Source organism: Toxorhynchites rutilus, chromosome 3 (genome assembly GCF_029784135.1).
Source record: "Toxorhynchites rutilus septentrionalis strain SRP chromosome 3, ASM2978413v1, whole genome shotgun sequence".
NCBI classification, from domain to species: domain Eukaryota; kingdom Metazoa; phylum Arthropoda; class Insecta; order Diptera; family Culicidae; genus Toxorhynchites; species Toxorhynchites rutilus.
The window spans coordinates 47,010,194-47,027,468 of record NC_073746.1 but is presented as its reverse complement, the minus strand read 5'-3'; the positions used below and the strand labels follow the sequence as shown (position 1 = coordinate 47,027,468).

At 38.4% G+C, this 17,275-nt stretch overlaps 1 protein-coding gene across 3 annotated transcripts in view; it reads left to right on the top strand.

Annotated features, from left to right (window-relative positions):
• The window catches only part of LOC129779003 (uncharacterized), a 57,260-nt gene extending 40,394 nt beyond the window's left edge, over positions 1 to 16,866 (top strand). For all 3 annotated transcript variants that reach the window (XM_055786232.1, XM_055786233.1, XM_055786234.1), the window contains exons 3-7: positions 3,293 to 3,428; positions 4,046 to 4,179; positions 4,433 to 4,555; positions 4,625 to 4,856; positions 15,422 to 16,866. In XM_055786232.1, coding sequence (XP_055642207.1) covers positions 3,293 to 3,428; positions 4,046 to 4,179; positions 4,433 to 4,555; positions 4,625 to 4,856; positions 15,422 to 15,657 — 861 coding nt within the window. In that variant the 3' untranslated portion in view covers positions 15,658 to 16,866. The remainder of the gene's footprint in view (positions 1 to 3,292; positions 3,429 to 4,045; positions 4,180 to 4,432; positions 4,556 to 4,624; positions 4,857 to 15,421) is intronic.
• Positions 16,867 to 17,275: the final 409 nt, after the last annotated feature.

The window sequence follows — 17,275 nt, the reverse complement described above, 5'->3', positions numbered from 1 at the left end:
AATTCATAACACCCTGGTTTTCTACGCGTTTTTTACGAGGTTTTTTTTACGTGGATTTTCCAAATAACGCGGATTTTTTACGCGGTTTTTCTTGAGGTGCGTATCCGCCGCATAAAAAAAACCTGGGTGTAATTGCATTTTTTACATAACCAAACTACATGCTCGATATTATGACACCCTGGACCACAGTTACATAAATTTTTAGTAGCAAGACATACACGATAAAAACGTGAATTGCCCACGAATTGATTGGGCAAAATACAATACAATAACTGATAAATGTCTGTGATATCGGTAAATGGAGAATAATTCATTATACGCATCAACTCACATTGTGAGCTAACGCCCGAATTTAGGAAAATAGATTGCTCGTTGCGTCGGAGAGGTGGAATTGACAGAAAATATACCCACTTTAATCGTCAAATTGTTAACGTTTTTTTACTATATTCTCTGTTCATGTTTCTGTCTAATGGTATATAACACAACATATTTTGAGTAATATGCGATTGAAAACTCTCAATGAATCGTTATATATTTCTATATAGAAATCAAAGACATAATCCTATGTCAAAAGTTTGTAGTGAGTCATAATGTTGTCACGTCACGCTGGAACGGATCGTATACTTGTTGTGACGTGAAAACAGCTTCATAAGACAGTTTATACTTCTCTATTCGAGGACCGATCTCAACAAAATTTTGTGGTTTGTTGACACACATCGTTGCTAAGAGAAACCCAAGCATAAAATTTTTCAAACTCAAGTTCATCTGACAAACTAAAAAACTATGGATGGGTCATACCTATGATATAATCGCAAGGTTGACGTAGGACTGCCGTTGGCTTAGTAATCCAGTGTATTTCTTCAATTAGCAATAATCCCACATCGGATGTTCCTCATTGGGTCCGACATCGCCGCTGTGCATAGCTATCTTTTGTGTATATTGATTAAACTAGTGAATGAATGAAACCATTTACGAATTCAATTGCAAACAAATCCCAATTTAGGTCAATTCATGCATTATGGTAGCAGTTATCGCAGCAAATAGTTATCAACATTTTGCCTTATCATCAAACGGTATGCGTAGAAGTTCAGTGAGCTGGCGACATGAAGAGATATCGTCCAATGCAGTATTGAATAATTGAGCCAAAGTGTTGTATTTGTACCCGCTTTTGTACACCATGTTAGCAAAACGAAATGCATGGCGGTATGAAAGTATTGCCGACTTGAATGTATCTGCAATGCCGATTTTCCCAACTTCTTGGTTTCGGAATCTGTATTGGGAAAACACATTCCGGTTTGCAAAAATGCAAGCGAGTACAAAAGTACCCGTAGTTTGCATTTATTTTGCAATCCAAATTTCCCCAGGCTCTATGTTTTTAAAATCTGTGTTAGGGAAACATTCCAATTTGCAAAAACGCAACAAGTACAAAAGTACCCGCTGCTTGAATCTAATTTGCTATGCCAATTTCCTCTGGCTCCATGGTTTTGAAGTCTGTGTTAAAGAAACATCCATCCATTCCAGCGATCGTACCTCAATCGTTGCGCAATTGTAACTGAGTGGATTTCCGAGCGGCACTCGCTTATATACCGATAGGTGTGATTTCAATAGCCTGGTTTGAAAGCAATTTTAGGGCTATTGAAACAAGTTTTGGGTCAAAAAGTAACAAGCATATAACGCGTAGATATTTTATCTTTCTGTAATCTGTAAACGCTCAAAATATCATTCTCCGGCGTAACGTTTTCGTATTCGAAACTTTGAACTTACATACCAGTATAGAAATGAAAGACGTAGTCCTACGTCAAAAAAGATCATTTTCGTGACGTGACAACAAAATGTGTATTGGGCCTGATCACGAACATCGCTGCCAAATACGCGTTCACGTCACTTAAACTTCACTTAATTCCCTTCACTTTTTGTGTCTAGCATCATTGGGCCTGATTATCGAATACACTTCACGGTGGAAACGGAATGAAACGTATTCGCGATGCCAACGGTACGGTGTCGACATCTGGATACGAGATTAGTTTCCCACTAAACTTATCATTATAATATCAAATTATCTTCAGATGAAATTTTTGTATGAGATTATTATACCACATGAAGGAAACAAAGTTTTCCACTCACATTGAATACCAGTTTGATACGAAGTTAATTCTCATTAATGATTTTTTATTTGAAAAGTGCTCATTCTGCCTGAAAACTCATCATTATCTTCGACACTTCACTAACTCGTAAAACGTATTTCAATGGCGTGCCGTTCATTTCGTTTCCACCGTGAAGTGTATTCGAGAATCAGGGCCATTGTCACGGACAGTTGCGTGTAAAAATAAACTCCGTGAACTGAAAGAGTTCATTCCCATTTATAACACACATGTCGGTTGCATAATTTCGGGCGTTTGAACGTTATGTAGGTTAAATTAATACAGTGTTTGATATAATATTCCATTTGATTAAGCGTATGTTCTAGTATGACAAGATTCATTTGCTTGGTGCGTCAGTTTTCTGAATCAAATACTGGTCTAAAGATGAGGAGGAATACTTGGTTGCTCGTGAATAATGTAGTTGTTCTCATTCCATAAATTACTCTAGAGATATCGACATCTCGCATACTGTTGTTCTTAGTTCTGTCTTACTCGTTTGAATAGTGAGAAGTATTTAGTATAGGTCAAGGCTAGAATCATTTTGTAAGAACCATTTCTACAATTTTGATGAATAATAATATCTTCTATATCTCAGAACAAACCCGAATTTGTCCACCTCACGATCCGTATAATCTGAGCTACTCCCATATGGGATTCTGAAGTTTAATCCTCTTATCCCTCCCATTCCCGTGTAATTTGATATACGGGACATGAGGTTTGATTTAATTATTTAAACAGAAACTAATCAGCAGCATCAATCAGAAGCATAATCTTCATATAAAACATCTAATTGGTTCCAAGGAGTGTGCAAAAAGCAGAAAGTGATCCAGATTTTCTTTGGACGGATATCAAAATTATGGAAAAAGAACTCGAAAAGAGTTTGAAAACAATGCTTTGTGAATGCTTTGCAATGATAGACTAGTTTTCCATATATTCTTTCATTCAAAGTATGTCTTCAAACCAATATCGTTGAAAATATCTATTACGTAGAAAGAAAAAAAAACATTGGTTCCCTGGTGCATAACTTCATGGAATGGGTCATAAGCGACCATCCCTAACCATGTATCCAACGATGCATAAATCCAATAAAAATACACATATGACTTTCTCCCCCCATTTTATACGATTCTTACCATCCTTCCCTCCCACAGCGCTCTCACTCGAACGGAAGCCACTTGACGCTGACTGCGGTCGAACCAACGATGTCCGGCAAATACAGCTGCGAAGTGTCCGCAGATGCGCCCTCATTTCATACGATGATCGTGTCTAGCGAGATGGAGGTTGTAGGTAAGCAAGTATGTGTGTATGTATGTGTACTCATATGCCTGCCGGAAGCAATGATTGTTTATATTTGCACTCTTCGGGTAGTTGAAGTTCAGAACATCGACCGTTAAACGGAATACGTGTTTAGTGAAGCAGTGGACGGTAAATAGTGGAAGCTAACGATGGCTTCGTGAGCAGTTTTGCTATTTAGCAAATGTTGCTTTCGAAGTCAGGAACAAGTCGCTGATGTGGTTCTAATCTGCTTCATCACATGTATGATATGGTTGGGAAATTTCCCTACGAAATCTGAAATTAAATCATTACTGCCAAAAAGCGGGTGTATGTTCGCTACACATGACATATTCAACCAGCTACTTATTCAGTCTTGCTTGGAAAAATCTCACGAATCGTAGAATGGCACAAACTCGGTCATCGACCACCGCAGGCATTCATTTTTGTTTGTACTAATAGAACCACCAAATAGCGAAAATAATAGCTGCCCGAGGAGCTTCCCGGAGTTGGGTTGCTTCACGTTCCGAGCAGATGATGCCGCAACTAACGACGCGGAAATCATGCTCAACGTCATACAGCAGGCATTCCAACCAACGCAACGCGCATAGTGATGATTATTATTCTTGCAGACATTCCAATGAGCAGACCCCACATCACGGGACTGAAACCGTACTATCAGATAGGGGACCTTCTGATTGGCAACTGCACATCCTACAACTCAAAACCAGCGGCCAACCTGACGTGGTTCGTCAACAGTAATGAGGTAAGACCAGAGGGATGCACATTTAATATTAGTTGGTATTCTGCACAATCCAGATGCGCGAAGCCAGAGTGTGGGTTGTCAATCAGTTTACTCTGGTGTAATTAAACCAAGCTACATGCAGCAGATTCAATGAGGGTATACCGGCATCCGTCGTTCATCAAAACCATGAATTGTGTAGCTTACGAAACTAATTTTTCGTGGAATTAAACTTTTGTGTGCTACGAGTACTACTACATGAGGCAATCACTTTCAGGTTGCACCGAAACAGATAGTGCCCTATCCGATAAGCAAAGATCCGGAAAATGGTTTGGAAACGTCCACGCTGGGAATATTCTTCCAAATTACACACCATTACGCGGGACGAGGAAAGTTAAAAGTAAGTGCCCCAAACGAATGACACATCCATTTTCGAACAGTAAAATGTTCCTTCTCTCCGCAACAACAGTTCACTTGTGTCGCCAGGATTCATAACGTTTACGAGCAGCGATCCGAGATGTATTTGGAAGACGAACGACCGAATATGCTGGCCTCAGCATCTGCATCGCCGGTGGGATTAAGTGCGAACTATATACACTCACTTTATGACCAGCTTCCGGCATCTTCTTATCATCACCACGACGCGGGTGGGGGAGGTGATTTCGATAATCAAAACAGCGACGCTTTCATGACGCAGTTAGGTAAGTTGTTGTGGGTAGGGGGAGGTGGGTCGGTTTTGCGTCCAAACTTAATTGGGAGACAATCACAGACAATCATTTTCACAAACTCCGTACACAAGCACCAAGTCATAACACCAATGATACATTACGTGTATTATACGTTTCTAGGAAATACATACGCCAAATCCCCGACTCTCCAGCGCTGATGATGATTGTTTGCAAAGCTAGATAAAATTGAACTTTTGGGCAAGTTTTGTAATTATTTTTTTTTTTAATTTAATGACAAAAAAAGATTTATAATATTGTATATTTATGCCAACGAAAAATCTAATCTTCAACATGTTTTTCGAGCATCTTTTTTTTAACACGTTGAGCCCCGAATTATTCTTGCTACGCTTTCCATTCAGCCCGCATTAAGTGTTTTCGCATAATATCAATGTCGGTTCCCGCCCCAAGATATTTATTGTATAAAAAGAAATTTTAAACTAAAAACTAAAAAATAAAATAAGTAAAAAACACTTTTTAAGTTCAACAGTTGCATTATGATTATTATTATAGATGATGTACTAAAAGCTAGAAAATAATTAGGCAAGTAGCAGTTAGTAGTTATCCCACCCCTTTCTTCATTTATCTAGGGCATTGATAAGACTTAAATAAAATCGTGGAGCATGTAATGAAACAACTAACTGTAGATAATGGAAATCTGACGTGGCCCATTTTGGATTTGCATTTTTCATAAATAAATGTGTTCTTATAGTCAATCCCTTTCGTTTGATACCCATATTGATGGAGTTCTGAAAAATATGTATTCCACCATTTTGTAGCGGCCGCCATCTTGGATTTACATTTTCCATCAATAATTGTATTCTACTAATCAAGCCTTTCCATTTGATACTCGTATTGATTGGGTTCTGAGAAAATATGTAATCCACCATTTTGTACCGACCGCCATCTTGGATTTATATTTTTCATTAATAATTGTATTCTACTAGTCAAGCACTTTCATTTGATACCAATATTGGGTTGTGAAAAAAATATATATGACGCAATCTTGTGGTGGCGGCCATTTTGGATTTGTATTTTTCATCAATAATTGTATTCTACTAATCAAGCCCTTTTATTTGATACCCATATTGATACGGTTTGGATATTTTTTTTAATAAATAACTGTGTTCTACTAGTCAAGCCCCTTCGTTTGATACCCATATTGATGGGGTTTAGAGAAAATATGAAATACGCCATTTTGTAGTGGCCACCATTTTGGATTTTCAAGATCATGAAATACGCAGTTTTATTTGACTGCAGAGATAAAGGTGTGTTCCAAATTTCAAGGGGGAAGCGGGTTAAATTTCTATTAATGTGTGACAGCGCTACAGACAAAGTTACAAAGTTACCCACGTACATACAAACGGGTCATATAATCGACCCCGTCCTGTATATCGAAGAGTTTTACGGTTTCCCGGATCGAAAATGTTTTGCTCCACACTCCATACTATGGCTTCTAACATACCCTTATGCAACTCCTACAGTGAGAAATTTAATCGTCAACTTTTGACCGTCCGGATTTAAAATCATTTTCTGAATGTGCTTTTTATTCCGGACACGGGTTCGTGAAATTCACATTGATTTTTTATTTTTGACATTTTTTTTGTTAACAGCCAGGTACTATATTTGACACTAAACTGAATTGAAACAATAGTAACTATCAATTACATTAATTCAACATGCAAAAAATGTCATGGTTTTGGCATGATATTGAATGTAATGAAAAAGTGTCCGGATTAAAAAGCGTCCGGATTCAGAAGCATCACTGTACTTTCAGCCGACAGCTTTAAATATGTTTGTTTCTCGTGGTTTTTATATTTTTTATTTTAAATTTTAAAATCCATGCGTCTCCATAATGGCAGCCATTGAATCAATCGAGACGCATGAGTTCTTTTGGATCCTGTAAAACCGTTTTATTTTAATAAGATCGGCTATGATTCGTCTAAAATGATTTTTCCAATGATTGAGGCATAGAATTTCCTTTGATGTTTCGTACAGTAGTCATATCATTCGAGCAGGTCAAATGGCATATGAGGAACTTTTCCATACGGTTTTATTTAAGTAAAACTTGCAAAATCTCGTATTTATTGCTTCATATCCATAAAATCGGTGATAGATGATCGTCGCAAAACTGCTCGATAATGTGAATCATTGAGGTACATAGGAACAATTTTCTGGTTATAGATCACTGCATCGTATCTAACTTCAATCTTCTGTCTTTTAACGCGGATTTTGACATTTCTAATAGTGTTTGTTTTGACCATTTTGGTTGTTATATTTTTCACACTCACGAAGAATATAGAATAAAAGAAGTCAATAAATCAATATGAGGTACCTAACATTTGGTTACGAGTTAGAATACCAGAACCATCCACCCACAATATTATTCCAATACACAAATAAGCACATTCAATGCTAAAACAACAATGCTCAAATATTACTTTGGTGTTTAAATTATCAAGTTTTGGTATTGAGATTTTCTATTTCTTTCATTTTTTTGTATTATTCATTGGTATTTTACTTCTTATATCAGGCTTTTCCAAACCAAATTTTGGTATCAAGATGAAAATGAGGCATCCTTAGTTATTTCCTCCTGTTCGAGAAATTATTTTGAAAAAATATGCATAGTATGCATACTTGCAAAATAAACACTATGGTGCACATGAATTTTATGCAAAGTATACATTAGCTCTTTAGGAGAGTTTAGATTATACGTAAAATTAATGCTATTTAGAACTAAAAATTCTTTGAGTGACCATGAGAAACTAAAATCCAATTGATACAAACGTAAGCATGATTATGTGGGTTTCTATTAATATCAATTGAATGGGGCTCATTTACTCTATGACCTTCTGAACATGAGAATAATTTGGAGGATCTATATCATCTGATGTTTATACAAAATCAAAGCCAGCACGCGGGCTCTATGAACTATTTTGGGAAAGTTTGCTTGCTATGAACATTGTGCCAGTCGTGAATGAAATGGTAGATCAATTGGTCTGAACTTCAGAATGGTTTGGTGGACCTAGCACCTTTTATATATTTTTTTATAAATTCAAAGACACTGTAGCACGTTGCTACATGGGTAGACTGTCAAATAAGATAAAAATCGAGCGATACCCTGTTTTTGATGTAATTTAATGAGTTTCCAGCACTCGGGAAAGTTCTTCGTTTTTGTCATTTTCGACAAAACACCGAAAGATTGATCGAAATAGAACGAACCAAATTACAGCCTCACCTGTCGCAGGAATCCATGAGGCAGATGAAACACGGCCAAAAAACAGCATATTTTCAACACACGCACTGCACGTTAACCGTATTGAAATCGGAAGTGTAAACAGGAGATAACGGTATGTCTTTAGCATTTCATAGAATTATTGAGGCACTTTTACTCGACTCATACCTGGGTTAAGACGGCCATTATTGTAAGAGATGTGATTTGCCATAAAAGTTATCATTTGAACGCACGAAATTGACGAATTCATTAAGGGGGTTTTCTAGTGCAGAGACACGAATTTCGGACGTTTTTTCGAGCTCCGTAAAAATAAAGCGAAGAACATTTTTACTATCCATTATATGATTATTTGTTCATCTATCTTTCAACAATAAAACTAAAATTGAACGGAGAAAAATATTCATAACGAGACTAGTTGAGAGCTGATGAAATGTGGGGGTTCCAAAAGAAGTTGTGCCATGGCGTACACGATTCCAGCCCTTCTAGTTATCTGAAAAAAAAATCCAACAGATTCTGAATCAGTAAAGATTCCACTATCACATGAACCTCGGACAATTCAAAAACATATTTTTCTACAAAATGACGGCCGTTTGAAAAACTAAATGCGGTTTTAAAAATTTTTTCTTACATTTCCCGATTTTTTTAAAAATAGTAAAATTTAAAAAAATATAATTTTTTAGAGGTTCATGCGATAAAGAGATAGCTGCAGATTGTATCCATATGAATACGATATGAATTGGTTCAGTAAAACTTGAGATATCGTGTACGCTAGTTTGAAGTTTATTGTTATGGCCGTACCAGGTTAGATACCGCATCACTAATATGGCTCTAACTCGGTAAATAATAGGATTCTCGATAACTCCTTTCTAGGGTATATTCTTAAATGTCTAAGCTAGAGAAAAATGAAGGAAATTTTTTTTGGTTTTTTTCCAAATTTCTAGATTAGGATACTACTTTAAGAAATCTCACTTCTTGTATTGTTGGTTGCATAACTCAAGGCGCATTCATGATAAATTTGATTTGTTTTCAGATGCTACATTTAATAATGTTTTGTTATGATAAGGGTTGCGCATTAAGCACGTTATAAGTAATTCAGGAAAAATAACACCTCCCACTCTTGTCACACTTGATTTATAGTCAGTGTTTGGATATTGATCAACCTAGAATGATACACAATGTGTCATGCAAGTAACCTCTCACAAACATATACCCAAACATGAGTGGATCATTCAGATTCTTGTATGAATGACAGTAATCACTTGTGTTACACTAAATGATTAAACAAAGAGAGGAACGAAGACTGTTGATTGCACATCCGAACTGTACCAAACATCGCACACCATTTTTGAAGCCTGCATACAAGTTTGAAACGCATACATCGTCCCATTCTACACTGCACAGACAAGTGCAGAGCGAGAAATGATACACAAGAACAATTACGTTTTCAATCGGTCACCATCTGGGGAGAGCAGCGTTTGGGTAAAAAAGCTAAAACGAAAGAGTTTTTGTTTTTCACTGGAGCGGTGTTGCTAGTTAAAACTATGCGGTCTATTTGAATACATATATGTCAAGGGATAGCAGCGTTAAAAATGGAAAATATAATCTGACTACCCTTCTCTGAGCCTCTATCGCAGTGGTTTGCAACCTTTTTTGATCCATTTCCCCCGTAACAAAAATTAATCCGAGTGCTTCCCCTCTATCAGTAAGAAGTCTGTAGCATATCAGTAAAATAATAAAAGAATACAAATGGTTCTCAAAATATGTTCGCAACAAATTTAATTTTATACTTGTGTATGATTAAAAAAAAAAGATATATAAAGTCTCTCGAGTCAGTATGGCACCTGCGTCTGAACGATTTCCGCCAAAATCGTAATTCTTGAGAACGTTGTCGAAAAGCACACCTCATATCATCTTCGATATCCACTCTGTTATGATGTTTTGTTTCCATCAGCAGCATTATAGGAAATCCAGATTTACATAAATACTACGCAAGAGACAACAACACTCGTGAAGCTTATTCCGCAAATCAGGATAAGAATCGATCATTTATAGATCGATGAGCTTGTTCTGAATTTGATCCGAAACTTTCGTCACTGCCAGTCGGAAGGGATTTCAAACCATGACCAAATCTTGTTCTTTGATATAATGAAAATTTGTTTCAAGCGTAACTTGTTGTAAAAAGTTAAGAAAAATTCCATCATCATTTACTGACGAAAGTCTTTCAAACATCGTGAAGTTGTTCAATTGAAAATTACATTTCAGATTCGGAAATGTTTGCCGATGATCACAAATTTTAGCGCATCCCGAAAAGTTTTTGTGGCAATTTTTGCTAATAATAGTCATCTTCAAAGCGAAGTAAATGTGTAAAAAATCCCGCAAAATTCAAAATTCCCGCCTTCTAATGACCACGTTCCCCACTAAGGGGGAATCCGGTTGAATGGTTTCCATGGCCGTGATTAACACATCGAATGACTTCGGTAGCGATAGAAAAAGCTGGCAAACAACATACTCAGCCTTCATCTCTCGCAGCACTTTTTCCGACTGCAGCGGATACGTCTTAACATTTTCGCCTTCTTTTAACCGCAATTCCTGCTTCTTCAGGAATAATTTACCTGCGATCCCGACACGCTCGAACGCGTTCTTCAAAGCGTCCCACGCTTCTTTCGCCGTCCGTTTTACCTTTACGTAGTCCAATTGATCCTCTGCTATTCGGTGGATGAGCAAATTTTCGCACTTCTTATCCCTGGATATACGATCGTCGAGTTTCTTCTTCTTCTCTGCCTTGGCAGCCACGGTCTCCTCCGGAAGCTCCCTCACGTACTCCTCGTCATCGATGGCCTTCTCCAGACAATCCAGCAAATTTTTGCCCTCCATCAGAAACTCAATTCGGAATTTCCAGTTTCCGAAATTCGTTTCATCGAACAGCCACAATTTTTCGTCACCCTTTTCCGCGTTTACTACTTTGGAGAGAAAAAAAGGTTTCGGACTTTTCTTTCGTTACTCCGCTGGGCAATAAATAAACGCGTCTTTATTGAACGATGACTAGCGTGAAAAGAGACAGAGTTTTGGGGGAAAAATCAAAGCGATACGTCTAACTAGGTAGGTTGCCTTTAGCAATGTATTGGTCGGTTGCAATAGAGTTGCTAACTTAACAGTTTGCACTCTCTGAGACTTCAGAAACAGGATCCGCTACATTAGTTGAATATGAATCATTTGCTTTGCGTAGCCCGTATAATCCTGCTTTTTCATGATGCATGGAGAGGTTCGACATGTAGGGGAAATGCGGTTAAAATTAACACCCTAAGGAATATACCCATCACGTTGAATGGGTTAGATTTATACGTTGTTTCAGGTCCAAATTTGTTTGAATCATTATAGAGAAAGTAGGTATATCCATGAAATAACCTGGGCCTATTTACCTAGAGTACTAATTAGAATTTTCTCATACGTACAAAAACGGGGTAAAGCCTGTCCACGTTGAATTTCGGACACTTTTCTTTCAGTGTAATTTATGAAATATTTCACTTACACGACAGCTAAAAATTTCCTCTTTATTTCGATGTCCAACATGTTTGCATTCTTCTTCGGTTTGGTAAAATGGCGTCGAATCAAGTGGAAGTACGCAAACGCATTTAACGCGAACGGCAGCAAAATCCAACACTGTCGGTACGCGATCTCGCCAAAAAGCTAAAACTGCCGAAAACGACCAGCGCTCAACTGTGGATCGGAAAGTTGGAAGCGGAACAAATCGAAAAGTATGCTCCCGACAGATGAACCGAAAGGTGGTAGCCATTATTGAGATTGATTATTGAGAAACATCCCAACCTTTCAGTTAGAAATGTGGCTCGAAAGGTTGGGAAATCAAAATCATACGTACAAAAAGTGAAGCTGAGGCTTAGACTGAAGGCGTACAAAGTGAAAAAGGTGCCCAATCGTGATGATAAGCAAAATTTCACTGCAAAAAGCACCCAGTTTTTGCAAAAATGTTCATGCACCATAATGGACGATGAAACGTATGTTCTCGAAGACTTCATACAGCTTCCGGGTCTCGCTTTTTATTCTTGCAATGCGAAGGAATGCCGTAGTCGAGTGTTTCCGGACCAAGAAGCAGTCTAAATACTTGGTTTGGCAATCCATATGCAGTTGTGGCCGAAAATCCAAATCTTTCGTCTCTACCGGCACTATTAACAAAGATATCCACGAGAAGGAATGTCTCCAGAAGCGGTTGCTTTCATTCATGAGAAGCCACGATTCCCCAGCGTTGTTTTGGCCAGATTTGGCCTCTTGTCACTATGCAAAATCCATTCTGGAATTGTATAATGCACATGAGGTCAAATATGTGCCAAAAACAGCAAATCCACTGAACTATCCAGAACATCGCCCAGTGGAAAAGTACTGGGCTCTGATTAAGCGAAAACTATTCGAAGAGGAGATGGAAAAGCGCCACCGCCAGCATATCTGAGGATACTGTACGGAACCTAATGGCAGATGTTCCCAAGAAAGTTCGTGGATTTTACAGACAACGTAATTAACATCAAAGTAAGCTTTCCTTGTTTTAGATATAAGTCTATTTTACTGAAATAAACATTCGGTTTTGTTGTATTACGTGAATTTATGTTTTTCTGGCATCATCTTGGTGTCCGAAATTCGAAGATATCAAGTCGAATAACTTAAATTTTCTCGGAAAATTCCTTAAATACGATGCGCGCAAAATTACATCAGAATAGCTACCATGAGAGAAATTTCTGTTTTTTTTTTTAATTTGACAGTTTCATGCATAACAGGGTGTCTTCAATAGCTTCATATGTTCTAACGGCCTGCGTGACGCCGGTCGGAAATATGGCTGCTCCCACGTATTGATCCATCGGACCCTCAAGATGGAAGGAATCGTCTGCAGGAAGAAGACGAGGTGGCCGGAGTACACGGAGGAGCAGATTGAGACGGTTAAATCACAGTGTCGGTGGATGACCAAAAAATACCGCGGGACGTCTTTCGTTCTGGACGACGAAAGCTATTTTCCGCTGTCCAAAACGCATATTCCAGGAAATGATAATTACTACTTCAGCGACAAGTCATCCACACCGCCTGAAGTGAAATACAAGTTCAAGTACAAGTTTGAAAAAAAGGTTATGTTGTACATCGCCATTTCCGACCTGGACATTTCAAAGCCTTGGTTTAAGCCGAGCGGTCTGGCAATCAACCAACAAATCTATCGAGAAGAGTGCCTCGATAAAACCCTGTTGCCGTTCCTGAACGAGGATCACGCGGATGGGAAGTACGTCTTCTGGCCGGACAAGGCGTCTTCCCATTATGCCAAGAAGACGCTGGCGTATCTTGAGGAGAAAAAGATACCGTTCGTGCCGAAAGATCGTAACCCAACAAACTTGCCCCAGTGCCGCCCCATAGAGGATTTCTTTGGCTCACTCAGTGCCCTAGTGTATAAAAACAATTGGAGGGCCAAGGCCACGAAGCAACTGACTACAAGAATCCGGAATTGTATCCGGGAAATGAACGTAAGTGCCGTACAACGTTCTTGTGAGAGCATCGTGACAAAGTTGCGTCGAACAGCAGACCACGGCCCTTACTGAAACATTCACTGACATTTTTTTGAAGAAAATACATTATGTTATTAATAAAAAATACTGAAATCGATAAAAAAAATATTTTTTTTATATGTGATTGAAAAAATTCTCATTGTTTATTTAACACCCGTTAAGACTAGAATAATCAAGAAGAATCGATTGGTTTTTAGTTGAATTACCGGAATTTGAGCACCGGTTCATTTTACCAACCCTGTTAATTTTAATCTCATTTCCCCTATATGTTAAAGGCGAAGAAGAAAATAAACTTTCTGCACCGAAAGCGTACATGACGGTTTTACTTGCGTGCTGGTTTATCATGAAATACGAACCGAAGCAGAGTTGTCTCGTTTTCTTTTGTGTCGTGATTTGTAGCACGTAAGAACAAAAGAAAGCCACTGGCGGAAATGATTTCTGTAAGATCATATTTGCACGAACGAAAGCAATTTGTTCAGTGAAAGGATCAATCGGAAAACACTGTCTATAGTACAATGGCTTTGAGCTGTAGTACAATTTTGCCGGAAACAATAATTCTCTATATGGCTAGAATCATGTGACCTTCATACCCCTAGTGATGGTCAACGTTACCCCGCATGATTTCAGTATAACTATTTTAATACCTTTTTTTATTTATCATATAACATTATGAAACCTTCTGAAAACCAAGGTGACTGTGGAAAACATCCTAAAGATCGATGCTGACACAATGAAATGCTTCAATTTTGTATACATTGTGTTTGATTGTACCCCATGCTTAGGCCGTCATACCCCGTCCTCTCCTACATACTTTCAATGTAGTTATATGAAAGTTCGTAGTTCTATTCAATAGTTCAATCTCTATTTAAATTATTGATATTGAAATTTATTTTCCATTTTTTTCTGATTAACATGTTGAGTCCCGCGGCGGTGTCTAGGGGCCTACGTTGAGCTTTTTGGTAGGAAAACGCTGACTGACTAGGACTGACAATCACAAAATAAAAAATAAAAATATATATGGTTTGTTTTCGGATGTTTTTTAAAATTGTGCTACTTTCTAGTCGAATTTCTGACTATTTTATACAATAAGTATCTTCGAGAGCTGGGACCGATACTGATATCGGGCAAACGCTCTTGATGCGGGTTGAACGGAAAACGCAGCAAGAACAATCGGGGCTCAGCGTGTTGACCTAATTCTCGATTCCAAACTTAAACATTAAACAACTATTTGAAAAGGTTGATACGAAAAATCCAATGTATAATACGTCTCTGTCAAAACACTAGCAAAATATGCATAGTAAACTCGAATTCAACTCGCAAAAAACGGTGTCTAAATAACATACCTTTTTATACAACACCGCCACCAGTACTGGTTGACCCAAATTATTCCTTACTTTTAGTCCATCCTGCCGCTTTTGGGTTACATCAACAATCCAGCATTGATCCAGCATCCCATTCTTCTAACAACCTGAAGGAATGTCGCTTCTGGCTGTGATTCCATTTACGAAACGTGCATATTTAAGGGATACAGCTGGATCGGGACTATAGTATACACACACACATATCGGTATACATTCGTACCCAACAATTCTCACTCATTTCGAAAGCTATCATCGTTATTCGGCTTCTTCTGGCCTCATGGCAGCTGTAAGCCAGTCGTGCCCAGCAAGCAGACACATCCGATGTGTTGGGCTGTCCGATGCGACATTAATCATTCTTCTTTTCTCTCATCTCTCTCTCCCACGCGCCAGACATGTCATCGTCAGCCGCCAGCTCCAGCAGCACACGGTGGGCACTGACCAGGCAACTTCTGCTACCAATTCTATTGCTTCTACCGGCAAGTGTTATTATGCAAATGGCGTTCACAATCCAGCCACTGCTGCTCGAATCCCGTGTCATCGGGAGGTGGATGAGGCGAACCACTGCCACCGGTGGACTACTACAACTGAGCACAATCAGCATTTTCCCAAAGTCGTCCTGTTCCTGAGAGTAGCCTGTCGTCAATGCTGCCATCGTCGCCGTAACCGCTACCGTCAACAACACCACCAACTGCTCCAACGGTGGCAATAACAAAACCATCGTTACCACCGCATTCCGTGCCGATGTTGTTGATGTTGCTGCTGCTGGTTCCAGTTTCGTATGTTTAATTTCCAGTAAAGTGGCGGACAGTATTTAAACTGAACTGTTTTTTTTTTAAATATGAAAATCATTACTACGAAGAAGGCCACTAATTATTTGACGTCATTCCTCCAAAAAATCCGAAATTTAAAACTGTATTCCACACCAGAATCGTTTGAAAATAGCCAATTTGAAAATAAAATTGTATGCTCGATGTAAATATGCAACGCGCGGTGAGCACTGGTTGTATTCCTCTACCACCACAATCCCACATCCGCTAGTTATAGAAGACCGCAGTCGTACCCCGTCGAAGGTGCCACAAAGTAACAGTAAGAACCGGTGCATACAATTTCAGTTTTTGCGTGCCACCCTGGAACAGAGAAAAATAAAACACAGACATCCTCGTATAATTGATAAATGCATTCGGTGATGGGCCGCGACCAGGCGACTCGCGTTGAATGGCATACCGGAAACGGCACCGGGCTCAGATTTAATGGGAAGATAAATTCCATTACGTGATGGGCGTCCACAGGCGTACGTATTTCGACGCCAATGGAGCGCCAAGATGGAACAACTCGGTGACACGTGCAGTTTCAAGAAGAGTGCTGTAAAAAATAACATAAGTTGACAACATAAAACACTAAAAGACTAATAATTATCGTAAATAAGAACATATTGCATTACTAACGACAAAGGTAATGAGAAAGGAATCAAAGTTAGTATTTGTTAAATGTTTTAATGTTCTAGCATTTCCGTTCGATACTTCTTGGTTGTTTACCACGTGTAACAGTGCATTGAATCGCATAATCATGCGATATCATAAAGAATAGAGAAGCAATGAACATCATTGTTGGAAAAGGCAGCGAGACAAAAACAAAAATCTGTTGCTCTTCTTCTCAATTAACAATCGCTGCCGGGTATTGTAAATATAAAAATAAAGTCTTTGTATAGATTTCCGCAGCGGCTGCCGGTAACCATTGTCAACCAACAGTTATATTTCCACTACTGAGGAGAACAAAAAACTCATATCCGATGGATGAGACTACTGTGAATAACAAATAAAAGAAGAAATATTGATTGTAACCACACACCATAGTTTTTCATCTGGTCTATGTTTGAAGACTTACGGCTAGAAGCATTGAAAAAATGTTTCTGTTCGTGGCAGTCACATTAGAAGGTCAAATGGATTCTCACTAAAGGCGGCATTCCATCTATTCATGCTGCATGCTACAAGTCAATGGTAAACAACAATGGATATGATACTTGCGCAATTTTTTATTTTGTTTTTTTTCACCTCAACCACTATAGAAGTATGTAATACGCACCCCCTAAGCGAGAATGGATTTATCTTGACCGTGCTCTTAAAATTTAAGATAACAACTACGTCAGTACGTATATTAGTTAACCCTCAGTCATCTGTAATCGTTCTGTATTTTAGATACTGAATAACAAAAGTGCTACGAATTTTATTTTGTAAGCGCCCAAAT